The 27767-nt window shown below is 48.7% G+C and overlaps 1 protein-coding gene across 1 annotated transcript; it reads right to left on the bottom strand.

The window, feature by feature from the left end:
* Positions 1-285: 285 nt before the first annotated feature.
* On the bottom strand, positions 286-27462 carry ENDOD1 (endonuclease domain containing 1). The gene is made up of 2 exons (XM_025893720.2): positions 27052-27462; positions 286-4533 (listed from the first exon to the last, which is right to left on the bottom strand). The coding sequence occupies exons 1-2, from the start codon at positions 27349-27351 to the stop codon at positions 3331-3333; spliced, it is 1503 nt and encodes a 500-aa protein (XP_025749505.1). The 5' UTR covers positions 27352-27462; the 3' UTR covers positions 286-3330.
* Between the last annotated feature and the right edge of the window lie 305 nt (positions 27463-27767).

The raw sequence follows: 27767 nt of genomic DNA on the forward strand, positions 1-27767 counted from the left end.
GAGCCTATTGTGGGGCTCAAGCCCAGGGCCCTGAGATCATGACGTGAACTGAAGACAGACACAACCCACTGAGCCACCCAGGCACCCCAAAAACATTTTTTAAAAACAAACCTAGATGTGTGCAGAAAACTGCTTGAGTCAAGGTGGATAAAGAAGAAAATGGGAAAAAATAAGAGTCACAGATAATCCCCAAAGCTCATTTCAACCATTAGGATTCTCCCTGTTTAGATATTTTGTGGTTAATGATATAGATAGGATGATATAGATGCATAGATAGAACGCTAATGAGTTGTCAACGATTATTTTATTGAGCATTGCAAGGTGCACAGCATTGTACATAGCCTGAAAATGTCAAGTTGACTTCTGTCACACCCTCTGTAAAGGCTTCCTTCGTTTCCATGGTTTTGCGGGCTTTCTTCCCATGCTCCAGGGAGCACGCTGCTAGGATTGTTCTTGCAGCACTCACCATGCTGTGTTTCAGCTTTCAACTGCACCGTGTGTTCGCCCCACTAGATTTCTGAACTCCTCCAAGACGGGATCCACGTATTGCTGATCTCTGCAACCTCGATGTTCAAATACATGTTTGACAGATGAATGACTGAATGAATGATGAGTGCTTCATTCTAGATCCTTCTCCCAACTCCCTAGTCTGCATTTAGGTGGAAGTGCTGATGGTGAGTGAGAAGCCATCATTCAAAAGGCACAATGGAAAAGAGGAGTGTCCAAAGGCGTGGCTCAACCACAGACTAGAAATTAGCTCCATAATAATGAACAGTTGACCTCCCCAGGGCCTGAGGACATAACAGAGCCACAGAAAAATCTTTGAGCTACAGACAGTGTTCATCAGTCCAAACTGTCACCTCAAAGTGAAAGTAGTTTATGGGGGGGAGCAGTCCAGCCACCTGCTGGAGCCAGTTCCAGTAAATCAGGCTCAACCAACCCTACTGGTCCAGAGCGGATGGGCTCAGCCACCTCGCCTTAAAGATCTATCTTGCTTTATTACCCCTTCCCAGATTTCACAAAAGGCCACAAGAGAATAAATAAATAAAACACTAAACAACTCGAAGTGAAAAAGAAGGCATTTCTAAGTGGCTCTCGAGAAGCAGTTTGGATGCCCTGTTCCTTGCATGGTGCCAAGGGGTTCAAGCTGCCTTGGATGGCCTCTCTGGGCCTATCAGCATGCAAATACATACTTTGAGGGAACAAAGATTCTGCGGGGGGCAGGAAGCATGGCGCTGTGCATGGATGGCTAATGGTTTCATCACTTGGGCTCAATCCATCCAATTGAGGAGTCAGGGCCTAGACTGTTTGATGGACGATGGAGAAAACCCAAGGAGGCAGCTGAGTAGTAACGCACACAGCACATTATCTGACATCCCAGGTGTGATGGGACATGTGCAAAAGACCTTGGCTCCTGATCTGCCATGAGCCAGCAAAGAAACTAAAGGCAAGCCTGGTGCCTCCCTGTGCCTCAGTTTCTTCATCAGTTGAGGGTTTGGTCAGCACATCTCTCTGGTTGCTTCGATGATTCTCTTCCTTTCACCCAGCAGGACTCTTGACCCCTCAGTACCAAGGTGAACCCTCACCCTTCTGTGAATCTCCATGCTGCTGAGATGAAGGGAAGGCCCACTACAGGGTCTCACTCACAAACAGAAGCGTTGCTAAAAGACAGCTTAGGATTCTTGGATAAATCTAGTGCATATCCCCTACCATGGACCAGTCTGGTGTTCATAATCCCCAGTATTGTCTCACCAATTGACCTTCTACTTTGGGTGCAATTCAATGATTTTTCAGCAACACGGAACTCACTACACTCACATTTCTTGTCTACCGACCCACTGGAAGTATTATTTCTCTCCATTATTCTCTCCTTGTTGCCTTTCTGGATCCCAGGTATTTACAACTAACTTTCAGATGAATGGTACTCTACGCACCGCCCCCCCGCCCAAGGACAGTATTTTACACGTGGCCCATTTCTACCTCACAGCAACTCTTGAGGACACTCAGAAAAATCCAGATGATTCCATCTCAGCTGTGGAAGGTGGAACAAAGTTTGGAAGATACTGCTTTCTCTTTCAGGGCAAGATTTAAAATAAATTGATCAGAAAAATAGGGGTTAGCTCTCAAATCAAACTTGCATTAATGGGAGAGTTATGTTTTCTAGCCTCAAACACACTATAAAAGTAATTTCCTAAGACATGGTGATTCTTAATCAAGTTTATGCTTATATAAACTTATATATGGATATGGATTTTTTTTCTGAGATGGCTAGAATAGTTTTTTTTTTTCTTTTGTGGCTCTTCTGTATACATTCATACCAAAACAATCATTTAAGGACAGAGGTCAGAGATTTTACTGTAATGGGTACTTGTCTGAAGCACAACAAAGACTGATCTAGAATGCTGGAGAGTACAGATTTTCATATTAGCTAATATGTCAGTCTTTGAGTTCATTCTTGTCAGCCAGAGATTTAATATACATCAAGTTAATCCAAGCTTAGCTAAGGACGTTCTCAGACCTACAACACCTACTCAGAGCGGGGCTCTGACCCTTGCAATCTCTTCTTTATACCTGAGAGGATGGTGCTACACTGTTCAAAGGGCAAACAATCTTTGCCCTTGCATTCAAACTTTGTTATGCCACATTTAACACATAATGCTTATCATTACCTAAAAGAAAAATGCAGCAAAATTCATCTTGGGAGGGGAAAAAAAAACACAAAAAACCCAAGCAACCTTACAGGTCCTTGGAAGCCATGGAAAGCTCAGGGCTAAAGCAAATTCTTTATCCTTAAGAAAGTTATGTCAACAGGGAAGCATGTCTGCACTTCACCAAGGTCAGATGAGTTGGGGAGAAAGAAAAACAAATGAAAATGAATCAAACAACAGCATTTATATAGGCTTTGCCTTACATCTCATAAAAGAAACAAGATTCCTTTCCCATTCTCTCAGAAACTCTTTGGATTAAGGTTGTCTTCTTCCTAATTCTTCCCTTCTCTGTAATTCCTAGTTATCACAAATGAACACCAGAGTATCTCAGGCGGTCCATCAAGTAGCAGAGTGAAGAAAGATTCTAATGGTTTGGAAGTTTGCCCATATCCCACAGATGACCTACACATAATCCCACGCTCAACATCTCTCTTTGCTCAAGTCTAAATTATACCATCTTCTTTTGCAAAAACATGCAAATACCCCTACCAAAGGCCAAGATATAACGGTAATGGACAGCGAACAGAAACCCATTGTAAAGACAAAATATTCCAGCTTTCTCTATTTAAAAAAAAAAAAAATCAAATTCACTGTAACTGGACCCTCCTAGTTTTTCTGAGTTCTATAACTCCTCCGAATTGTCAAAAGTAACCCTGTAGCCAATCCTCTTGCAGATACTAAAAATAACCTGAAACAGGCTACCCATAGTGCCAAAAGCAGCATCAAAGAGCAGAGAGATGGTGCCACCAAGGCCCACTGCAATGTCCTTGCACACAATCGGAACCGCGCTTATGGTGTGCATGGGGAAAGTGGCCACGTCCACGAGGACTCGGACTGGAATGCCCAGAATGCGGCAAATGGCCTTCAGCAGACAACAAAGGATCCGGAGAATGGCCCTGATGATTTTGACCATGACTTTGAGTACCTTCCAGGGGATGCTCGCCAACTCTTCCCCAATGGCCACGAAGTATGAGATGGTGGCTGAACCCAAGCGGTAAAGGCAACTTTCTATGCCGTTAAACACCTGCTTGGTAACAAACCACAGGACATATATAACGTTCTTCAGGATGCCTACAGCAACGTAATAAAGTAATTGGAAAAGCCTGATGATGGGGGTGGCGAGGAAGGTCCTCAACTTGCCCAAAAAGCTCCTCCTCTCCTCAGATGGCTCTGGAGGTAGCAGAGCTGACCCCTGGCCCTTGGTGCTGGAGAGGGGATGAGTGCCCTCTTTCGCCTGTACCATTCGCTCTTCGTCCTGGACTTGGTTGACCACTTCCAGGATTTTTTTCATTCTCTCCGTGTCCTGTTCGGTTTCGCCACAGTTGTCCCGGAAGAGCTGGGGGTTGAACGGAAGCAGCTTCTCGAGCTCTCTCACCATCACGTCCTCTATGACATCACCATCCCGGGCGTGCTGGACAAAGCCCATGGCCCAGCCGCCCCCGGGTGCGGCGCAGCAGGCTGCCAGCCAGACAAACGCAGGGACGGTCACTCTGTCCTTCAGTTTGCGGTCTGAGGGCACAGCGCCTGTGAGGATATACAGGTGTGCCCCACTGCTACACTGTGGGGTCAGGGCCCGCTCCATCAGGCTGTTGAGATTCAAGTACCACCGCTCCCGGAAGGACGGTGCCATCGGAGCTGTGTTTGTGAGAGCGAATGTGGCCACTTGCAAATCCTTGCTAAGGGAGAATGGGTATAGCTGTCCTCTTTGGTAATCAGAGTCCAGGTAATCTGTACTCAGGGCTTGCTTGCTTCCCAGGCCATTCACAGAGGTGATGGCATCAGCTTCATCAATCACCTCCTCGAGGGGGCTGGTGGGGTCATCGATCTGAAAAAGAGAGCAAGTATTGAGATGCATCGTGTTCACTGGAGAGAGGGTGCACTGGAATCACTTGCACTTGAAGCCAAGGCTCTAGAGAAGTCCCTAGGGCACGAACCCTCCCAGCACCTGGGTGTGGAAGGGCTTGGTTCTCCGTTGCACACACACTTCATTCTAATATCCCAGGACCCTGGTGTTTGGAAGCAGGTGCCAAATAGGCTGTTTCCTATTCTACTCCCTGTGTACACTCCACCCCTCCTCTGTGCTAACACCTCCCCAAACACACACACACACACACACACACACACACACACACACACTGGGTATTCCATTATGAAGTCACTCTACCATATCATTTATAAAACATTAAATCCCAGGGTCTTATAATAGCCTGCTCACTGACCTCCACTGACAGACATGCCCGTTATGATTCCTGCTTCCTGTCTTAAAACCAGTTTTTTAACCTATGACAAAACTTTCTTCTGCTCCCAGGCTGATGAGTATTTTAATGTCATGCGTTAAAGAACCATCTGAATAGCTAAATAAAATCAGAATAACAGCCCCCCGTCACCACCACCCTTACTTAACTCTACAGAACAGCCCCATGGGTCTTGGTAGCCTTCACTTCCTGAAGGAATGTCACTGTGTATGTCACTAAAATACCAAACTCACCTATGGGAAACTGGACTAAAAATAGTAAGAGTATTTGATTTTAAAGTCTAATATATTCTTTGAAACACGGTCACGTAAAGGGCAGATGTATTTTTCCATGCTCTCTGCAGACACAGTTTAATGATCTGGTTATTGCCATCACAGTAAATTACTGACAACACTGCTCCCTGAAGACAAGAATACGCCTGTGATGTAAGAGGTAATTTCAGATTACATTTCTGGGTTACACTTGCCCTTCTGCGAGAACCACTAATCTTACTCTTTGGTTTCCCAGCGGAACCTCTGGACGGACGGACAGGTACAAAGCTCTCTCTGTGTACTCTCCCTCCCTGCTGACCTGGTCCCCCTGGGCTGCCCATGTCATTTGATACAGTTCCTGTGTTTAATGGAAAATTTTTTTCCTAATCACAACATGCTAAGTAGGTTTTAGAAAAATGAACTCTCCCCCTCCACCAGCATCCTGCCCCATAAATAATCTTATAATAAATTCCTTTTCGAATTTAGTACCAAGAAAAAAAAAATGGTTTCTCTCAATGAGTTGGTCTCTATACCAGACAGTCAAAGCTAGTTAAACCCATGGGGTTTCTTTTTGTTTTGGAATTAAACGAGACTTTTAGTTTTCCTGCCAACATGCATGTAAGAAAAAGAGAAAAAAAATTGCAAAGGACGGCACCTGGGTGGCTCAGTCAGTTAAGCGTCTGCCTTCGGCTCAGGTCATGATCCTGGAGTCCCTGGATGGAGCCCCACATCAGACTCCTTGCTCCGTGGGGAGTCTGCTTCTCCCTCTGCCCCTCACCTCACCCGTGCTCTCTCTCTCTCTCTCAAATAAATAAAATCTTTAAAAAAAAGGAAGAAAATTGCAAAGGAGGACTGTAGGGGAAATACTCATCCATTCAACAATATTTATTGAGCATATATTACGTGCGACCAGTACTGTAGAAGGAAGCATTCGCATCGGTAACAACCACCACCCCCATCAACATTTCTTGGGCACTATATGCCAGGCACTCTTTTGAGAACTTCACATGTATTAAATCAGTAAGTGGCTATGTTGTCTTCACTCATTCAAGCTTACCCCAAAACTAGGTATTATGGTATTGTTATCACCTTTTTTGATAAATGAAGACACTGAGGCACATCAAGATTAAGCAGTCTATTCTAGGTCACAATGAGGGGTGGCATCACCACACAAACATGGCAAGTCCAGCCCCATGGCTGGTGTCCTTAATCATTGCTTTATGTGCCTCAAAATAGGCCTTCACATGAAGAAATGCACCATCTATTTGGGAAAGCAAGACACAGATGCAAAGTGAAATAGGAAGCCAAGAGAAAGATAACAGTGCCATGCAGGTTACCCTAAATGCTGAATAAGTGATATAAAGAAAAAGAGCACACGAATTGCCAAGGAAGGAAGGGCACCATGAATGCAGTCAAAGATGATGTCTCACTTCTTGGAGAAGACAGAAGCTGAGATGGGATTAGAAGGATGTGCAAGACTTCGCTAAATGTAGAGACACAGAAAGGTCAGTAAGGCTTAACAAGACTTCTACACCAAGGCCTGGGGGCAGAGACCAGCAGCCTGTGAAAAGAGGATTCTTTCTCTCTCTCTTTTTAAGATTTATTTATTTGAGAGCGGACAGGGCAGGGAGAAAGAGAGAATCTCCAACAGACTCCCTGCTGAGCATGGAGCCTGAAACGGGGCTTGATCTCACGACCCTGAGATCACAACCTGAGCTGAAGTCAAGAGTCAGATACTCAACCGACTGAGCCACCCAGGCGCCCCCGAAAATAGGATTCGAAGTAAGGAAAAGTGAAAAGCTGAACTGGAAAGGACAGCAGGAAGCAGAGTATAAATGATCTGATATACAGATAACTCATCATGGGATAATTATCACTACCAGTGAGTGCTCACTATGCACCAGGCACCACGGAAAATGCTCTACATAAAGCATCTTTTTAAATCCTAATAGGATCCCCATCACCTCAGATATGGCAAAAATTGTAAAGCAGGTTTGCAAAGGACTACCATTCAGAAAGCACTGCCCTGCCGCATTTACTCTTCACATAACCCTCTGGGCAAGGGATTATCTTCATCTGACGTACAGGAAAGTGAAAACTCACATAAGTAACGCGTACAAGGTCACCCAATATGTAATATGGCAGGGCCAAGGTTTATAGCCAGCTTCTCAGACTTCAAAGCCCCAGCCCCGCGCCTCTGGGTGAGGAAGGGAGCACGAGAGCTCCAGGGTGGCCGTGCTGGAGGACAGGTGGAGGACTAGAGACACCTGGGTAACACAGATGGAGCCGCAGGAGAATCAGGCACCTAGATTCACATCAGAAGTCAGGGGAGGAGAAAGCTTTGGCTAGAGAAGATCAACAGCATGGTACCCGCCACAGAGAGGAAAGGGAAGGATGGAGACAATGACCAAAGCCTTCGATGATTTGAGAATCCTTAGTGAGACTTCAAAAGGTGATTTCCACTGAGGGTTCGGGAAGGAAGGCAGATGGTGAAAGTGACGATATGGGCAAGAGTGGACTGCAGACACAGACGGCTTGTTGAAGTCTTTAGGTAAAGGCAGGAGATGAGCAGGCCCTTCGCTGAGAAGCAGGGCTCCCAGGGATCCGCAAAGATGGTCTTCCAGCCCCCACACACGGCCCAGGGACAGGGGCATCGGGAGGGTGGGGCTACTAGGTCTCTGTGCGTGCAAGGAACATTTTGGGGCTCGAAGGCATCTCAGGGGCATAGTGCCCCTGAGCACCGGCCCAGTCCCTGAGCGTTTCTGGGCTGCAAAATCCATGCAAACCTTAGGGACCTGAGTCAGCCGGTGCAGATTTGCCACAGGGGAGTTTGTCACTGAGTGGGGAGGAGGAGCTATTTGTCGACAGTGACAATGGTCTGCAGAACACGAACACGAAGCTTCAGCACTCAGCAGCAGTACACTGCCCCCTTCTTTCCTCCTTTGTCTCTTCTCAACTCCTCTGGGAGTTCACAAGCACCTTCTCTGAAGCAGTTCAGAGGCCTGGCAGGTACAGGGGAGACCACTAAACCCCCTTCCCGGTATCAAGACTGCACAAGGATTTTGATGAGACAGATGACCCCACAGGGCCAGAAGACCAGAAGGTCCCAGCCAAGACCTCCAAGACCAGCTGGGGGACTGCACCGTGGGGCAAGAGAGTAGCAGCATAGGGAGAGTGTGTGTGTGCCCTGAGAGTGTGCACAGGCACAGAATGTTCCAGAACACACAGCTACACAGAGGCTTTGCAGAGGGCTGGGATGGCCAGGCGAGGAGGGTGGGAAGGTGGGAGGCGCTTATAACTAGTCACCAAGATTAGTTTTAAAGAGCACACACCATGGATCCAGCACAAAGAGATACCGGGGTGGGGGGATGAAGGTGTCTGCATGTGGAAATTGGGCTCCTGTGCATTTACTTCTTATAGTTTTACAGACTGCAAGTTCCATAGACACCGGGATCACCTCATACTTTCGCCTGCCTAAAACATGATGACGACTCTGCATACGGTAGGTGCTAGGTAGGTGGTGGCTGATCACGCGCACTGATGGCACGGGGGGTGGGACAGCAAAGGGAATGCTACTGGGAGCCCGTGGAAAAGACCATCCCGCCAGGATGAGGGGACCTCTGCTGAGAACACAGGGGAAGAGGTAAGGGTCTGTGGGGAGTTGGGATTGGTGAGTTCTCTGCCATAAGTGCGGACATGGAGGCAGAGCCTAGGGAAGGTCTGCAAGCCTCGGAGGTCACTGTGCCAGGGAATTCAGGAGAGCGGCGAGGGAAGATGCTGGAAAGAAAGGGAGGCTCCGTAGAGGCCAACCAGGGTCGATGGGACAGGGCGGCTCTGCTTAGGCCAGGACTGTCGTTTTGTACTTATTTTACCCACAGCCACGACCCATACTCCAAGAACAGGTTCAGAAACAGGAAGAAAGGGGCAGGGAGGCCTTGGCATCAGAGGCCAGGTGGGCAGGGGCCGACAGTGGCAGGTGACAGCTACCGCACTGCTCAGGAAGAGACTGAGTGCGTGCGGGTGAGGAGCAAGACAGGCTCAGGGGACGTGGACTAGGGGTCATCTAGGAGGATCATCCAAATGGTTATAAAACTTTGCAATGGTTCGGGAAGGGTGGAATTTCCTCCCCCAGGAGAATCTGAAGCTGGGGCTAGGTAGGCACTTGCGGGGCTGCTTCAGATATGACCCTATCATCAGGAGAGACCCGGTGGGCTCCTACCTAACTGGGGACAAGGAGGCTATTTCGTTTGGGGAGTTGTTTTATTTTCAACAAGAGCTAAGTCATCGAATGGGCTGAACCGTTGGCGTTCCAATTCTGTTTCTGCCCTGAACTATGACACACACACACACACACACACACACACACACACACACACACACACGGACACTGAAAAGATGCTATCATCCCACTACCCATCACGGGGCAGTCAGAGGGCCCCTCCTACAGGGAAGAGTCGGACCATCAGATGATCTTATCAGACCTGGAGCTGGCTGGTGCAAACAGGCCCTGTCCACAGTCGCACACAGGAGAATAAACTAGACCCGAGGCCTTGGGTGAATCCTGACAGAATGCACTCACCACAGAAAACACCCAGCTTGAGGAAAGAGCTGCCTTTCAGAAAAGGAGCGGGAGGCTGGTGAGACCACGAGAGCAGATGAAGGCTATTTGAGGAGGAATAACCCATAAGACCTTGCAGCTCTTGGGAAAGGAAGAAACAGAGTTCCCACCCACCCACTGAAGAAAAAAAAAAACAAACAAACCTCCCTGTTTGGCATCCAAAATATTCTTTATCCTCTTGGGAATAGAAACAGCTTTAGAAGACTTAGTAGGATTTTCTTTTTATTTTAATTCTTTTTCTTTTCTTTTTGAAGGAGAAATGCAGGGCTTTCCACTTCCTGACCAGCCCTTCAGCACTCAGGCGGGCTTCCCGGTCCTCTCGGCCTTCCGCCCCGTGAATCACCCTTCCTCTGGGCCCCCAGGGCCACTCACACACCTTCCTGCGGGCATTTCTACCTCCAGCCGCTGTGCGCCCTGTAGGTGCCCAGCATGGGTCCCCCGACCCCCAGAGGTGCAAAGGCAACCCGGTGAAGGGTTCTCTCCTAAGTCAGAGGATGACGGAGCAGAAGAAAGAATACAAGGCTGTTCCAATTCCATCTCAGGCTTTTCTTTTTCTTGGAAATTAAAAAAAAAAAAAAGTCAATAAAAGGGAGGGATTAAAAAATGCACCAACCCTGAACAGCAAATACCTGCTGGGAGGGGAGGCCTAAGGGTGGCCTCCGTGGCCTTGGGGACAAACTCCCCATGGGACTCCTCTGGCTGCAAGTTTCAAACTCCTTCTGGGAGCCTACAGAAGTGTGCCGACTCCTTTAAGACCTTTCCATAAGTGCAGTACCTTCTCAGGTTACATCATCCCTGCTCTTCTTTGGTTTCCTTCCCTGTTACTCACTGAAGCCTGTTTTCCACTCTCTACTCTGCTTTCTTTTCCAGAGCAATTATTCTTAGCATGTGACTGTGTGGTACGGAATTCCGAAAAGTCCGTTAAGCTGAGACATTTCTAATTTTTTTCCACCTTCTGGGTTCAGACCAGATTAGTGGTGCTCAGGTCTGGCTGCACGTCAGAATCACCTAGGAGCTTTAAATAAAATACGTCCAAGCCTCACCCCGGACCAATGAAATAGGAATTCTGGGGTCGGGAGAGGGCTAGGAATCAGGATGTTTTTAAAGTTCTCCTGATGATTCTAAATTGAGAACCCGCTGGGCTAGATCTTTATCAGATTCTCTTTTATCCTATCAGTTTCTGGTAGAATTAACTCCTGCCCAGATGGCCACTACCAGAAATTTGTGATGTCTCCTTAAATTAGTTTTCAAAACTCAGTTTATATTAGAAGCACCTTGGTGCTTGTTAAAAATGGAGATTCTTGTGTGTCACCCCAGAGCTATATATTCCGTAGGTGTGGAGTGGGGCTCAGAAGTGCATTTTTACCACCATCCCAGGTGATGTTGATGCGGGGGGGGGGGGGGGGGTTCCATGAACCCCACACCTAAAAACAAATCTTTAAATCACCTTTGGGTAGTGCGCCCCCACTGGGCTTAAGTGATTCACATGATACTTGAGATTTGTGAGAGCATTATCCACAAACTGCAAGAGCTCTGATGATAACACTAAGGGAGAGAACAAAGGATTACAGGGCCATTGAAGTCTGCCTCCTACTGGACCAGTTAGTATTCTGATCACAAACGTGTAAACATGGGTTTCCTGCCTTATTCATATATGGAATGAGAAGTCCGTTTTTGCTATGTACACTCTTTTGAGCGTATCTCACTAGTCTAACGTCTTTGATAGAATCCTATATTTCCTGGGTAAATGACAAACAGGCATATTTGTGAGCTCACCCCCCTCCAATACACAAAACTCCTCCAATCTCTTCACTCAAATCTTCCCTTACATTCAACCAAAATAGGCCAGTCTGTCCCCAGCAATGTGAGTTACATGGATGTCATGTGAATGCTTCCCTGGTTCCCTCTGCACCTGTGACCTCGGGGGCGGGGGGTGGCAGTGCCTCCACCATTCCTCTCCGCTCCTTGCATTCCACCTGAGTGCTTGAGCCCAGCCCCAGCCTCATAGCCTCCCGTGCTGAGTGGTCCCCTTTGGCCTCCCAGATCCATTCTCCACTCTTCTCCACCCTACTCTGGGCCCCAGCAGGCTGACTTCTAGGGACCACATCACCTGAGCTCTCGTGCCCTCTGGCTTAGCCAGGGGGAAGGTGGGAGAGATAGCAACCAGAGTATTTATTCCTTTGCTCTCCCTCCACCCGGCTGCTGTGTTTCTGGCTCTCGCTGAGTTTCTCTGCTGTCATGGCTCCCACCAGGCTCTAGCCTGACCCCGCAGGCTTGGGATGGTGACAGCTTCCTGTAAAAATGGCTGGGCCCTAGCAGATTTACCATATCTTGTTGACTCCCTTAATTCTCTGTACATTATTTCTTCATTCAATTCTGTCGGTTAAGCTACTTTGAGAGTTCCATCCAGTTTCCGGCCAGGACCCTGGTTGATACAACCTGGGTCATTGAATCAGGACAACAGTCCTGATTCAATGAGTGCTTTCCCAAGATCGCAACTCACCCAGTCCTGGGAGATTAATTCCACCTTGGGGCCTTTGTGGCCTGCGTTACACACAGAGATGGTATACAGAACCGGTTCTGCTGACTAGTGAAGGTCCCTCGAGAAGTCGAATATGGCTGCGCAGGCTGGACTCTCGCAGACAAGCCCCAGCTATACCAGCCCTTGCCGGTCAGTATGCTATAGTTAACTTCCATTTTTAAATTAACTATTTCAGATACTATCTCTGAAAGAGCAGCACTTCTTACCACATGATCCCCTCCTACCCACCTCCTTGCCAGTCACATCTGGCCAGCAAGCAGTCAGATGGCTCTCTCCCGGGTTTTCAATCCAAGAAACTCAGAAACTGCCAACAATCAGAGTGTGAAGGTTGCCACATGCAGTTTAGGGTTGGGAGCCAGGCTGACCCATGGGAAAGCAGGAAAACCCTTCAAAGATCAGGAGGGTAGGATAAAGACCCTGAAGACTGTGAGACCATCTGGCTTCTAGAAGTTTGCCAGCTCTGCTTCCTTGGAGGCCTGTGTGTACCTCGGTTCCTATGTCTGTGAATCTACCAGTGATCTGTTACAACAGCCCTGCCCTCCACCTGAATAAGCTTGGGTAAGCGTGTGATTCATGCACCAACTAGCCTGAAGGAGTCCCCTGTGGGAGTTGGGGCAGGAACCTTATAGGCATGGAATCTTTCAGACACCTGGACTAAATTTCAGGAGCAAATGAAGATACAAGGCTGTCTTGGTTCCAGAAGTCTGGGAACAGACCAGAGGGGCACCCCATGGAGCAGAGAGAAGGAACTTCTACTGAGTTCCCCAACAAAGAATGTATCAATGGGCAAAGTAACATGGAGGATAGTGTACGAGCCACCAAACTCCAAGAAGAAGCTGAGGCCAGTCACAAGAAAAGTAGCAATGGAGCAGGAGTATGGGTTTTTGTTTTTAACCAGCTCAACAGTTTTATTACAGAAATCCAAGATTACACAGGACTTTAGAGTTGGCATTGGGACCCTTCCTTTTGCCAAAGGTGCGTACAACACTGATGAAGCACTGGTTTTGCATCTGCTTGGCCTGACCTGTCTTCTCCCATTTGGCCACCTGGAGAGTCTGACCTCTCACTTTCTCGGCACAGGCCAGGAAACGATTTGAGCAATAATACTGAGGCAAACATAGGAGCCCGGGGACCCTTAGCCTGGTTGTCTCCAAGGCAGGCATGGTCGGAGAAGCCAAGGGCACTTGTTCATCTCACATGCTTAATGTGTATGTATTGAGTGCTAATGTTACAATGCAGAGTGCCTTCTGCATACAGTGTCACACCATCTTCCTTACTCCCCTGTAGAATAGGGACAATTTATTAGCCCCATGTCACAGAGAGGGAACTGAGCTCCACGAAATTCAGTAACATTTCCAAGGTCACACAGCTGGTAAATGACAGAGTTAGGACTCAACCCAATTTTGTCCCTCTACAAGACCCACCTTCTTAACCACTCTGTGTGCTCCCTCAGTCCTTGCCCTTTCGGGGCTAAAAGTCTAGTAGGAGAGAATTCAGTCATGGTCACGATCTGCCTTCCTGCCTTAAGTAACAAGACACCTTCGAGAAGGGACTGGGTCTTGTTCCAGGGCTAGGTCTGAGAGTCCTATTTCTTGGCTTGGCGCTGAGAACTCAATAAACGGTTTTGATGTGGATGAGAATGGCAACACCGATCACAGTGTCCATCAACAACTGGATGTCGACTCCTCCACAGCTCCTTCGTTGTAATGCTGAAATTCTAGACGAGCTGACCAAGAATAATAAGTGAATGAGCAGATAATGAACAGGATGGGCTTGTTTCAATCACTGCAAACCCCTATAATCCCACACCTACCTCTTAAACCCCAATTCACCGACAGAGAACAAATTTATGATACACCCTGGCCTCTGGTTGATTGTGATCACATTTATTATGTACATAAATGGGAGGAAATATTCAGGGGCTGGCCTGTGGCAAGAACGGAGGCACAGAATGGGACCCAGTACAGACAGCAGCAAAAAAAAAAGAAAAAAGAAAAAAGAAAAAAGAAAAAAGAAACAGTACTGCGCCTGGATCTTGAGCAATATAACCACTGTCAACCCAATTATGGAGTCGCCCTCATCAGAAAACGGGGAAAGGCTCAAAGCCTGTCTCCACACAAGCTGACAGCTATAAGAAATAGCCTTCCTCTGAAGCCAACTTAAATATTTACCCTTCACTTTGAAGATCATTAGAGAAGGGGACCTGACAGTCCCTAAACCCTTTCCCACAGCATAATAACTCTTGCTGTTGGGAAATGGCTTATTTGCTTCCAACCTAAACCCTCCTCGAACTATTAAATCTTACCCTGTGTCTTCAGCACAAAAAAGACAGCATATACTTCTCAATGTTGTGTAATAAATATGATTTAAGGCTAGTAAATCTGCCCTCAGGCAAAATCATTTCCATTTGTTCAAACTTCTCTCCTGGGCTTTATGAATGTCACTCTTATTTTTTTTTTAAGATTTTACTTATTTATTTGATAGAGAGAGACACAGAGAGGGAGAGAGCACAAGCAGGGGGAGCGGCAGGCAGAGGGAGAGGGAGAAGCAGGCTCCCCGCTGAGCAGGAGCCCAATGCGGGGCTCGATCCCAGGACCCTGGGACCATGACCCGAGCCAAAGGCAGATGCTTAACGGACTGAGCCACCCAGGCGCTCCGAATGTCGCTATTCTTCAAGTTCTTCTAAATGTGAGACTATATGGCAGCGGGGCTTAGGAACAGAACCAGATTAGAAATGAGGAGACTGGTCAGCTCTGCCGCTGACTGGCTTCCTGACACTGGGCAGGCCAGTGGGGCCCCATAAGAGAACAAGGATCACCACTGCCCAGGAACACAGGAAGGGGCAAGAAGGTAAGATTATTTCAGGCCGCCCATGAGTTGTCTAGACATCTAGACACTGACTTGAAAAAATATGATGAAGTAGACTTTGCATGTGAGGGCCCCACGCCTTCTTTTTTTTTTTTTAAGATTTTATTTATTGATTTGAGAGAGAGCAAGAGCAGAGCGAGGGGCACAGGGAGAAGCATACCCCCCGCTGAGCAGGGAGCCACACATGGGGCTCCAGGATCATGACCTGAGCCGAAGGTAGACGCTTAACTGACTGAGCCACCCAGGCGCCCAGGCCTTCCATTTCTAAATTAAATAAATTATTTCTATTCATGTGCAAATTCACTCATCAAGAGCCCCTTCACTTTCCCGGTCCATGGGTATGGTGGTCCTTTGAGAAGCTTGTTAGCTGTGACTTGGGGATCCCAAAGAGTGTTGAACCTTGTTGACTAGAATAAGGGGCTGAGAGCCTATATGTGTCTCTATGTGAATAGAAATTTCTGGAATGTTAGTACATACCCATACACAAACTGTAAAGGTTAGTTTTCTGTGAGAAATGAGATCCTTTTCTTTCTAGACTTCTAAAATGCTCAAAAAATATTTTTACCATAAGCATATATTACTTTTCTAATCCTAAAAACCCTTAGTATTATAAATGATGGCCATTATCATACATTAAAAGGGTTAGTTGAAAATTGTCCGCAGGTCTAGATCTAGGACTAGGATTGCCCACGTTTCAAATTTCACTGTCGCTGTTCAGTCCATATTTGCTAAGTGCTCCACACTGGGCAACATTTCTTCATCACTTATGAAATGCTGGCCTGAAGCAAGACCAGGGGCTGGCAAGCTACAGCCTGTGAAGCCAAATCTGACTGACCACCACTTTTCATAAATAAAGTTCCCTTGGAACACAGCCACGTTCATTCATTTATGTATTATTGTCTGGGGCTGTTTTTGTGTGAGAACAGCCCAGCTGAATAGTTGAGTCAGAGACTTCATGGCCAACAAAGCCTAAAATACTTCCTATTTGGCCATATACAGAAAAAGTGTGCTGGTCCCCGTGTTAGAGGCTGAGGTTCAGACAGTGAGCAATGAGAGCCCTGCACCCTCCCTCATGGAACTTCAAGTCTCACTGGGTGGCATTCAGTTATACAAATACATGTGTAACTGTGACACACTAGCAAAGAAAGGTGAGGTCTGGTGCTACTAGAGAGTATTCTGGGCAGTTGCCCTATTCTGGAATATCGTGGAAGACAAAATGCAAAACAAAACAGCAGGTACATAGGTCCTTTGACGGGAATTAGGAAAACAGCAGCACCACCCTCACAGAAATGAGCCGAAGTGGCTGGAGGTAAGGGACTTGCAATGTGTGTGGCCCCAGGATAAGGCTGGGTGGGGAGTGGGAGATGCACGTGCAGGACTCCGGACATCACTATAAGGACGTATCTTTATAGGAAGAGAAATGGGGAGCCCTGGAGGCTTTCCAGGGAGGCTGTTGGAGGCACGACAGGATTGATGATCTGAGAGGATTTCTCTGGCTTCCAAGGGGAATAAGTTGAGAGATGTGGGTAGGAGGAATTAACCAGGGAGGAAGCTGTTTTGCAGAGGCCTAGAGGAAGATGAAGGGAGCTTGGACCTCTGCATGCAGATGGGCCAGGATCACAGGGGGGAGGTCTGTCCAGTAAAGAAAGTGCAAGAGCAAGTTCACCAACCACCCCAACAGTGCCCTTGGCCATGAAGGAGGCATCTGTCATCATGGGTTCCATGGTTCCAGACACACTAGAGATACTCCAGAATGACAGAAGACTGACGGTGGTTCGTAAGCTCGCCTCTCCCTTCCCCAGGCTTCCGTGCACATCCTGAGACTATGGTGGATGACCAGTCTTTCAGAAATATCAATGGTGGCCATTTCCTTACATGGCCCTGTTCAGTCATACGTCCTGGTCAATTCACACAAGACACTGAAGTGATATGGGTCAACTTCTTCCCTCAGTTATAAATATTAAAATAATGATAAGGGGACTTCCTGAAACCAAATATACCATCTCCCAGACACAGCGGGAAGGCTCATTTACCAAGCTGGGTGAATGCCTGGTTACCTAAGACATAAGGACAAAGGGAAGAATGTGCACAGGGGAGAGGCTGTCAGTTTACTAACAGTCATAAAGGAAAAAGGAATTTCTGTCCTTTCAAGGACGTGGGGTGTGCTGAGTTGGAGAGAAGGTCCTCTCCTGGTCCCAAATCAGGGTGTATGACATGACCGGGGTATGAAGTTTCAGAATGTGCTGGGTTCAGCTGCCTTTCCTACTCTGGGGAACCAGGCTGGGGCCATTGGAGGGACTCTTGAGCTCTCTAGGCTGAAGGATGGATGAGTGGGTCCTCTCTCTCTGTTCTAGAGGTGGGGCTCTGGACGGTGTGCTTTGCTTGCACCCCCCTCCCCGCCCCGGGGCAGTTGGCACCTGGTCAGGAGCTGGGCTCTCCTCAGGCTCATGCATGGCACCCAGCCCACTTCCAGCCCCAACAGCTCCATGCCCCCACAGATGCAAGAGCCCTCCCTTATGCTGGCCACACTCACTGAGATGCAAGGGACAATACTTGTTGCCTGACAGAGCTTTTAGATGATCCCCCCCACCACCAACCCTATGGAGAATGTCTGTCTGCATAACGGCCATGGGCAGTGCTCACAATGGATCGATGGAGTGGAACAGAGCATGACTGCAAAAGGGAGCCAACAGCACTCAGCCCAGCACAGTGCTTACGAGCCGTAACCTGCCGTGGTTTCAGCACGAGCGTGCACGGTCATCGGCACGTGGCTGTGGGGCTGGGAACATGCTCTGGTCTATAAAGTCCTGATAAAGGAACCCGTGAGCTTTGCAAAGAGGAGCTTCACTCAGGAGAGGGAAATAGGAACTCCCCCATACGTTAACGGGTTTGCTAAGAGAGGCAACTCCGTGGGCTCTCTGATGTCAGAGAGCCCCAGTCCCACCCTTTCTAGCTGTGTGAGCATGGAAGAGTAACCCACCCTATCTCTGCCTCAGGAGCCTCCTCTGTCCAAGGAGGATAAGGACAGCACCTATTTCCTATGGTTGCCCTGAGGATTACATGAGCTCACACGTGAATCAGGCCTGGAAGAGTGCCCAGGGTGGTAAGTAAGCCCAAGTGAACACCATCCTTCAGCCCCACCTGAAGCTCCGCGGAACACCGAGAGGCATCTCGTACTTAGCACGTCTAACGCTCCTTCTCTGGGATCGTCATCTTATTCACGGCAACTCCGTTCTTCTAGTTGTTCCGGCCAAAGTCCCTGGAGTTGTCTGCCACTCCTCCCGTTCTCTCATTCTTGGCTCTCCCTTCAAATTATACCCAGAACTAGACCGCCACCCCCAGTGGTCCAAGCCACCACCGCCTCTTGCCAGATATTGAAAGCTCCCATCTGGCCTCTCTGCTTCTGCCTTTGAACCCACATAGTCTGTTCTCAACGCAGTGGCCAAAGTGATCCTATTAAAGTGTAAGTCAGAACACATCAAACCCCACCCCCCCAAAGTCAGCAGAGTGGCGTCCCATCTCACACGGAGTAAAAGCCAAACCCCTTACAAACAGCCCAGAAGCCCTACATGGTCTGCCTTCTCCCACCCCACCTCTTTGACCTCATCTCCTGCTTCTCTCCTCATTAATCCTTCTTGTGCCACACTGGCCTCTTTCTCAAACATGAGGACCACTCCTGCCTCAGGGCTTTTGCACTTACTGTTCTCTCTGCCTGGAACATCCTTCCCCCAGATACCTGCATGACTGGCTTTGCCCCTTCCTTCAGGTTTGTACACAAAGCCACCTCCACAGTGATACCTTTCCTGAAAACCCTTTGAAAACTTCACCTATTCCCTGAGAGCTCATATCCTCCTGCCTTGCTTTATTTTTCTTCTTAGCACTTTCACTATTTAACATGTTATGTTTTTTATTTATTTATTTTATCGCCTGTGTCCTCTGTTAGATAGTAAGCTCCACGAGAGAAGGTATTTTTGTCTGTTTGATTCACTGCTCCATTCCCAGGGCCTAGAACAGTGCCTGATACACAGCAGATGCTCCAGTAAATATCTGTTGACTTAGGGAATTCACTGATAGAGGGCGCAGGGCCTTGTTAAAGCATTAGGCGTTCCTGCCAACTGAAACTCAATCAAAACTCAAACCAATCACCCCTAAAATTAAGGTACAAGTCGACTGGAACATGTAATTTAACATGTAAATTAACAATGTATTTTCAAACACTATTTCAGCCACCTGTTTACTCTGCAAAATGAAATGTACCCATATTTTTCATCTTGAGTCAAAGTATAGGATGTCCTCAGCCTGACCTCTTTGGATGGAGCCACACTCTGACCGGCACTGGGTCAATAGAAGCATGACTGGAATACTAATGGTGCTTCTATTTTTGGTTCACGCCATGAGTCGGTTTCTCTTCTATTTCTCCTTCCTTTCAGTGGCTAACTAGATATATCAGCAGGCAACAAACTATGGCTGCCACAGACACCACGTTCCATGGGGCCGATAGGTTACATGGCCACTCTGGAGACATGATATACAACTTGAAGGGGGGCCATACTCTTGAATGAACGGTAATTCTAGGAGCAAGACCAGATCACAGGAAGCGAAAGCTACTGGTGAGTGGGAGGATTTATTTTCTCATATTCTTGTTAAAAGTTTCACTGACAGTTTAAAAGGAAGAGAAATCTGAAACCCAAAGAATAAAATCTTTATTCAGGGAAAGCTCCATTGATTCACCATGAGCTCATAACTGAGCTAAGAATAATCTGAAGCCGAGATTTTCAGAATGGCCCATTCCAATGCAAAGCCACAAATCATTCAAAGAACTAGATGAATTCAGTAAAATAAAAATAAACTAACAACCCCAGTCAGTCAATTTGGAATCTGGAGAGAAAATATGAACACTGTCACTGGAAGACCTCACACTCGAGTAGAAAGGACAGTAAGAGCTTGGGAATTGGGCAGCCATAACCTCCAATCCAGGCTCTGCATCTAGCAGCTGTGCGACCATGGGTAAATGGCTTCACCACTCTGAAGCTCAGTTTCTTAAACTATAAAACATGGATTACAATATCTAGTTATATGAACAGGTTAATTTGTGAAGACCCTTGTCCATAGTGAGGGAATCAGTAAATGACATCTCCTTCCCTAGACTGTCCAAATTTCAGTCTGAACTGAAAGAATGGTGTACAGCGATGTCACCCCTGAACTGTTTCAGGACAAAAGAGCTCTAAAATGTTCTGCCAATGTAGGGCAAGTTCCTTAACTTGCTCCTGAGAATGACCACAAATCAAACAGAAACACTGAATTCAAAGAGGAAGAGAAACCTACAAGAGGAGAAAAATGCAAGGAAAGAGAGCCTAAGTGACTTCTGTTTTTGCTATGTGCACCCCAGTGAGGAAGAAATTGTGAGTGATTGACTTTGGAATCATCCCTTTGAGTCAGCCGCTTCCCAGACTTACCCAGACTCAGTGCCATAGATTGCAGTGCCATTGCTCACCATTTGTTTTGTGACAACACATCTCTTGGTGACTCAGGACAGGGAGGGTGGAGGTATCTCTGGCACCAATTTTATTTTTGTTCTTTCAGTCACCTAAATCCATCCATTCATTCACCTACCCATTCAATCTCTCACCAAAGCTCTTTCTAAGCACCTGTTGTATGATGTGAAATATATGCCTAGTGTTTGAGAAGATACACAGATGGTTTACATTTTAAGAAAGCTGTAGAATTGTAAGAGTCACCTGTCTAATCCAACATTCCATTTGTGTGTGTGTATTTGTGTATGTCTTACACCTATTATATCAGGTGACTCTTGATCTCGGGGTCATGGGTTCAGGCCCCACAGTGGGCACAGAGCTTACTTAAAAAAATAAAAAAAAAATTTTTAAGGTAATAAAAAAGGGGGTGGTGATTAACATAACAATAATTTTTTTTTTAAAAAAGGTAATAAAAAGGGGGGCTGACTCAGCAGAGCACGCGACTCTTGATCTCAGGGTTGTGAGTTCAAGGCCTATGGTGGGTGTACAACTTATATAAATATTTTTTTTTAATGTAGTAACACCAGGGCACCTGGGTGGCTCAGTCAGTTAAGTGTCCAACTCTTGATTTCAGCTCAGGTCGTGATCTCGGGGTCATGAGATCGAGTCCCAAATCAGGCTCTACACTGTGCGTGGAGCCTGCTTGGGATTCTCTCTCCCTCTGCCCCCCATCCCCCCGACTCTCTCTCTCTCTAAAAAAAAAAAAAGTAGTAACACGTATTAGAGTAAGACCTTAGTAAGGTAGACACATTAATATTTCCTAAGACTTTACCAGATTCCAGGTACTGTGCTACAGGTTTATGTGTGTTACTTTGGTCATTTGTCACAACCACTACATGAAATTAAACACTGTTGTTGCCGCTAATGAACAGATGCGAAAAAGAGGACTGGAAGAATTTAAGGTCACATAGCCTTTAAGCAGCAGAGCAGGAGGTCTGAATTCAAGTCTCCTAACTATAAAGTATGTATCAGAATTGTCCTGTTTGCTGCACAGGGATTTAAGTGTATGATGTCTTCGATGTATCTGTTCTCTGACACAATGACAAAGGGACTGATGTTAGAATAAAGGCCTGTCTAACAGTTTCAGGGTGTGTGTAAGCGAGAAGCCACTGATAGAAATTAAAGATCCAGAACTTAATCAAGGTTCTAACTTGTGATCACTGTTCACAGGCATTTACTAGGATTTGAAATATGGCCTCATGGGCCCTTTAGGACAATGCTTTTGTAGTTAACCAGAATCTACCTTTCATTCCAGAGCCACTGACACCTAAGCAACATTTATGTGGCCAAATTTGTGTTCCCACTTGTCCTACTAACTATTGGAATGAGAAATGAAGTAGAAAATAAGATCCCCATATAAAAGATGAGAATTAAAAACCTATGGCATTAATGCAGTGGATGCCCTAGGAGGTCAAAGAATCTCCATGATATATTCAAAGAGCATTGGACTAAGAACAAATAATAGTCATGAGTTCAAATCCAAGCTGTGTGACCCTGGGCACATCCCTTAACCCCTCTGAGCCCATTTCCTCATCTCTACAATGAAGACAGTGACATCTACCTCAAACTATTTTTGTAAGATTAAAGAAGTGTAAGCTGAATACGAAGCCAGATCCGTTCAGCATTCATCTTTATAAAATGGCAGAGTCTTCTACGATGGCCTCCAGAATGAACTGACAATGCACTTTGGTAATGCATCACTTACACTTCATCCAAAAATTCTTCCATTAAATGGAAAGGAATTGAGAGACTAAAAGGTTTGAGCCTCAGTGTACTAAACCAGAACCCAGTTCTCAGGTCTCTGAAGTCTTGACTAGAAAACTTCTAAAGCATCTCCACCATGCTAATGGGGGAACATTTTCTCACCTTTTTTGCCTTTTCCCCATTCTCTCTTTCTTCTTTCTTTTTTCTTTCTTTCTTTCTTTGACAGAGAGAGAGAGAGCATGAGCAGGGGGGAGGGCAAGGGGAGCGGGAGAAGCAGGCTCCCTGCTGAGCAAGGAGCTCGATGCAGGGCTTGATCCCAGGACCCCAGGATCATGACCTGAGCCAAAGGTAGACGTTTAACCGACTGAGCCACCCAGGCACCCCCCATTCTCAACTTAAAGGTGACCACATTCCACATAAAACCTACAACAGCCCGCTGTTTGCTTCCTTCAGAGTTCTCCTTCTGTCCCTCAGAAGATTCCATTTAAATTCTTCCAGTGTGGGTGGACATGGGATCCTGTGTCTGACACCAAAGAGCTATTGTGCGGAGAAGAGATCCAAATCATTTGGGGTCATTCCAAAGGCCAGAGCTGGGACTAATGGGGTGGACTTAGAAGGTTCCAGCTCTGCATATGGAACATGCTTGTATTAGCGGCTGCTGGCCAGCTATGGGGCAAGCCTCTTGAAGCAGTATATGTCCCACCAGGAAAGCTCAAGCAGAGCATCGCACCCACTGCTGCCTGACTTAGCCCAACAGCAAACTATTTTATTCAACCCTTGTTGAGAGACTCTCTGTGTCCCAGGCACTAGGAACATAAGCATGATGAGTGAGGTGCAGCATTCACCTCTCCTGGGTTCCCACTGAGGAGACTGACACATAAGCAAGTAATTATAAAACAATGTGGGGAGGGATGCCTGGGTGGCTTAGTCGGTTGAGTGTCTGCCTTCGGCTCAGGTGATGATCCTGGGGTCCTGGGATTGAGCCCAACATTGGGCTCCCTGCTCAGTGGGGAGCCTGCTTCTCCCTCTGCCTGCCATTCCCCCTGTTCGTGTTCTCTCTCCCTCTCTCTCTCTCTGACAAATAAATGAATCTTAAAAAAAACAATGTGTGGAGTACAAAAAAGAGAGAAATTATCAGAGTACTGAGCAGTAGAGCTAACTCAGGTGGGCAGTTCTTTCTAGAAGAGATGGTACCTCAGCAGTCTTAAAGGATGGAGGAGGGGAAAAAATGAGGGGCAAGATGGGGCAGTACAGAAAGGAGATTCGGGGCAAAAGGACTGAGCATGAGGACAGAAGCAGAAGTGACAAACAGTACAGTTTCTGAGAGGCATGCCAGGCAGTGGGATAAGGCTAGAACATACAATGTGAGGGCGTGGAGGGGTGAGAACCAAGGCTGGAGCTGGAGACAGGAGCCAGGACGTGGAGAGCCTTGTTAAACTGCATCCTGCAGGATGAACTTGGTCTGGTAGGTGTTGGGCAGCCAGCACCTAGAGGTTTTAAGCTCAAGAGTGCCTAAGTTTCTATGATCTTCAATTTCGGTGTTTTTTCCCAAGGGAAACTGCAGGGCAGCTGTGAAAGCTGCTGAACTGGGCTGAGGGAGCCCCGGGGGCCAGCACAGCCCTGCCTGACTCATCGATCAAAGCAAGCACCGAGCTCCTTTGGCCTCCCGCTCTGCTGGGCCTCTTGGTAAAGCTGACTTCAGAAAAAGGTGATGTGGGCACAAGGCAGCTGAGCATTACAAAGTGCTCTGAAGAAGTCCACAGTTAGCCCTGAGCATCCTCCGCAGTGGGGACCTTGGCTGGGAGGCAGGCCTGGGGACGCAGGCTGCAGGGGCGGGGGGGGGGGGGGGTTAGGTTTGCTGCAGTGTGCTCCAGAGCCCGCCTGCATCTCATCTTGCAGCTCTTCCTCCCCCCCTCCTTCCACCCGTCCTTCCTGATATCCTCCGGCTCCTGGCTGAGGCTGGGGTAGGAAGGAGGGGGACATGAGCCCATCGTGCGGGAAAAGCATCAGCCACTGCCACCGTTCTGACCTCCCCAGCTGGGAACTCAATGGCCTCCTGTCCTTTTCCAAACCACTGTTCACCTCCCCTCTCAAGCTGCCATTTGGAACAATGTCCCCCCCGCCAAGTGCCATTCCTCATTTCCTGCCCCCAGGGGCCCGGGGTCTCCGGTGCCTCTGTGACTTGGTTCTGCCCCTGAAACTTGCTCATTTGTGACTCCTTCTGTAACTGCATCAATGGCTCTGCCTCCCAAAGCCTTCCCTGATTATTCCTTCATACCTGCCCTCTCCCTTCTGTTACCCCCCTTTGTTTGCAACACTTGAGCAGACTGTCACCTAGATACTTCTACGAGTTCAGGCGCTCCAACCACTCCCCGTGCACTAATCTCTGAAGGGGCATTTCTCACTTGTGGTGTTCCCTCCAAAACATCAGGAGGCTTGGAATGTCCTCCTCTTCTTCTCTCTTCTGAACTCTCTGCTTCCACCTCCAGGCACAACACAGATGTCACCCTGACCCCAAGGCTTTCCCCTCTCACCCCCAACAGAGATTAAATCTAACAGGTCTTTGTTTACCTTTATGAAAGTATAGGCTTTGCTTATGTCCTAATAAGGTAGGACTTATGTGCCAGGCATCTCTCAGAGAACTTTATATAGTAACTCATTTAATCCTCAAGGCCACCCTGTTATTAGCTCCAGGATAGCCTGCCCAAATTTACAGCTAGTCAATAAAAACATTCTTGAACCCACATTGCTTGGCTCTAGTCAGTTTTGCTCCTCCCCACCCAGCAGGCTTCTTCACCTGCACACCAGGAAGCTTTGGAGTCCAAGAGCTACCCTCTCTTCTCCTGGTTCCCTATGTGCCTGGCACCCAGCAGGTGATTACTAACTGTGCTCTGAATTCAACGGAAATTTACCACGCATTCCTGTGTCTTCTTCACTTGTATGTTCTGTCTCCTTGAGCCGTCCGGAAGATCCTCAAGGAGAAAGGCCTAGGTCATCTGTTTCTTCTCTCTTTTTTTTTTTTTTTAAGATTTTATTTATTTATTTGACAGAGGGATAGAGAGAGAGAGCACAAGTAGGCAGAGAGGCAGGCAGAGGGAGAGGGAGAAGCAGACTCTCCACTGAGCAGGGAGCCCGATGCGGGGCTCGATCCCAGGACCCTGGGATCATGACCTGGCCGAAGGCAGCCGCTTAACCGACTGAGCCACCCAGGGGCCCCGGTCATCTGTTTCTTGGCAGGCCCACAATCGTGATGTATAATGAATTGCGGGATACGCAGAGGGCTTGAGGGGTGCAGCTAGGGACAAACTAAATGTAGACTAATATAAGTCTTACATGTGTACAGTTTACAAAGGCTTTTTCACACATGCCTGATCTCCTAGGTCCCGACGTCAAGGAGACAGCTATGGATTGGATGCGGACAGGAAGACAAGACTGAGGTGCAAGATGACATGAGTCCCGGCTAAGCTCTCAGAGAAATCCAGAAATACCTGGATCACATACAGGGATTACAGCCCAGGGCTCGGAATGAAGCACCTGAAAGCCACAGTCTGTTCACCCATGTGGTTTTAGCCAGCTTTGGCCATCAGGAGTGGGTAGGCTCAGGGAGTAGCTCTGCCCCCTGCCAGGGTGGTCTTGACCGCTGGGACAGGCACAGGAGACGGTGGGAGGAGGCGAGTGAGAGGCGGAGAACCCACCCAAGGGGAGCCTGGCTGGGTCTGCAGAGAGGAGGCCAGCTATGCAGAGGTGGGGCAGGATGTGTTAAGGCAGGTTCAGCAGGAACTCGGGGGACCTTCTGCAGTGTTTGGTCACCCTCGCCAGCCAGTACAGAACACTCACGACATGGTTTCCAAGTGGTCCGATAATACAGATAGAAGAGTCTGGTAAAACTAGTTTGACCTTCCCACTAGCTGGAGATAGTTTCCCTACTATTTGTAACTAACCCATGGCATTTCTAAAAACCATGTACCTTGATTGTCCTAACTCAACAGAACTTCAGGTCGAATTTACTCCATGTCCTGTGCACAAGGGGTTTTCAGGCTCAGGTAGCCTCTGCAGAGGAGCAGCTTTTCCATAAGTAGAAAGGGCAGTGAACCTCTAAGCCAAAACACCTGCCCCATCTTACCAGCTGGGCAGACTTCCACAAGTCTCTTCACTCCCTGGGCCTTGATCGCCCCTTCTGCAAAATGGGCACGAAAACGCCCATCCACCTACCCGGGGGGCCCAAAGAACTATGGCAACAACCTGCGCCAAGGCCTGTGGGCTCCCAGCCTAGGCTTTCCGCAGATCTGAACTGTTCATCTCACGCTCCTCACCGGTCAGGAAATGAATGAGACACTGCAGATGTCTACCCCGAAATGTAGGGGAGAACCACCTCCCACTGGGGACCGCGGGGCCCCCGCGGCTTAAGCGGAGGCTCGCGGATCGCCAAGCCCCGGCTGCGCCTTAGACAGGGGTGCGGCGGGGCGGCTCGGAAACCCGGGGTTCCTGACCTGGCCCCGAAGGCGCGGGGGCTGCCTTTCCCCGCCCCCGGGGGCCAGCCCCGCGCCCGGGCTCGGGCTCAGCTCGCTCACCTGCGGCTCCACCAGCCAGCGGGGCTGGGCGCCGGCGGCCGCGGGGCGCGCGGCGCGGAACGCCGAGTACACGGGGATGCGGTCCCGGTGGCTGTACAGGGTGGCGAAGCGCTCGGCGCCCTCGAAGCGCTGACAGACCTTCACGTGGGCCTCGGCCGCCAGCCCCGCAGGCGGGGTCCCGGCGTAGAAGAACCGGTCGCATTCGCCGAAGCCGGCTTCCTCCTCGCCCACGAGCCGGCCTTCCAGCAGCCCGACCAGGGCGAGGAGGCTGCCCAGCGCGAGGCAGCGCGCGGGCCGCATGGCGGCCTCTGCGGGCGCGGCGGGGCCGAGCGGCGGCCGGGGCGGGCTGGGGGGGGGATGGGGGTGCGCGCGGGCTCCGCGGGCCTGGCCGGAGGGGAAGTCGGGACTCGGGCGCGGCGCGGCGCGGCGCGGCGGGGTGAGCGCTCGGCGGGGCGGGGCTGGGCGGCCGGGCGGCGGGGGCGGGCCCGAGGCCCGAGGCCCGAGGCCGCACCTCCCTCCCTCCCACCCGCCCGCACCGAAGATGGCCGCGGCGGCCGGGGACTCGGGGCTCGGGGGTGCGGCGGCGTCCCCGGCTCCCCCACCTCGCGCCTGCCGCCACGCCGCCTCGCCTCTGCAGGCCGCGGGGACGCGCCCCAAGAGTGGGAGGCCCGAGTCGGGTGGGCCTGACCCGAGGGGCTGGGAAGGGACGGTCCCCT

The sequence above is a fragment of the Callorhinus ursinus genome, unplaced genomic scaffold (genome assembly GCF_003265705.2).
Source record: "Callorhinus ursinus isolate GAN/ISIS: 27379988/994484 unplaced genomic scaffold, GSC_fseal_2.0 scaffold76, whole genome shotgun sequence".
In the NCBI taxonomy this organism is placed as follows: Eukaryota; Metazoa; Chordata; class Mammalia; order Carnivora; family Otariidae; genus Callorhinus; species Callorhinus ursinus.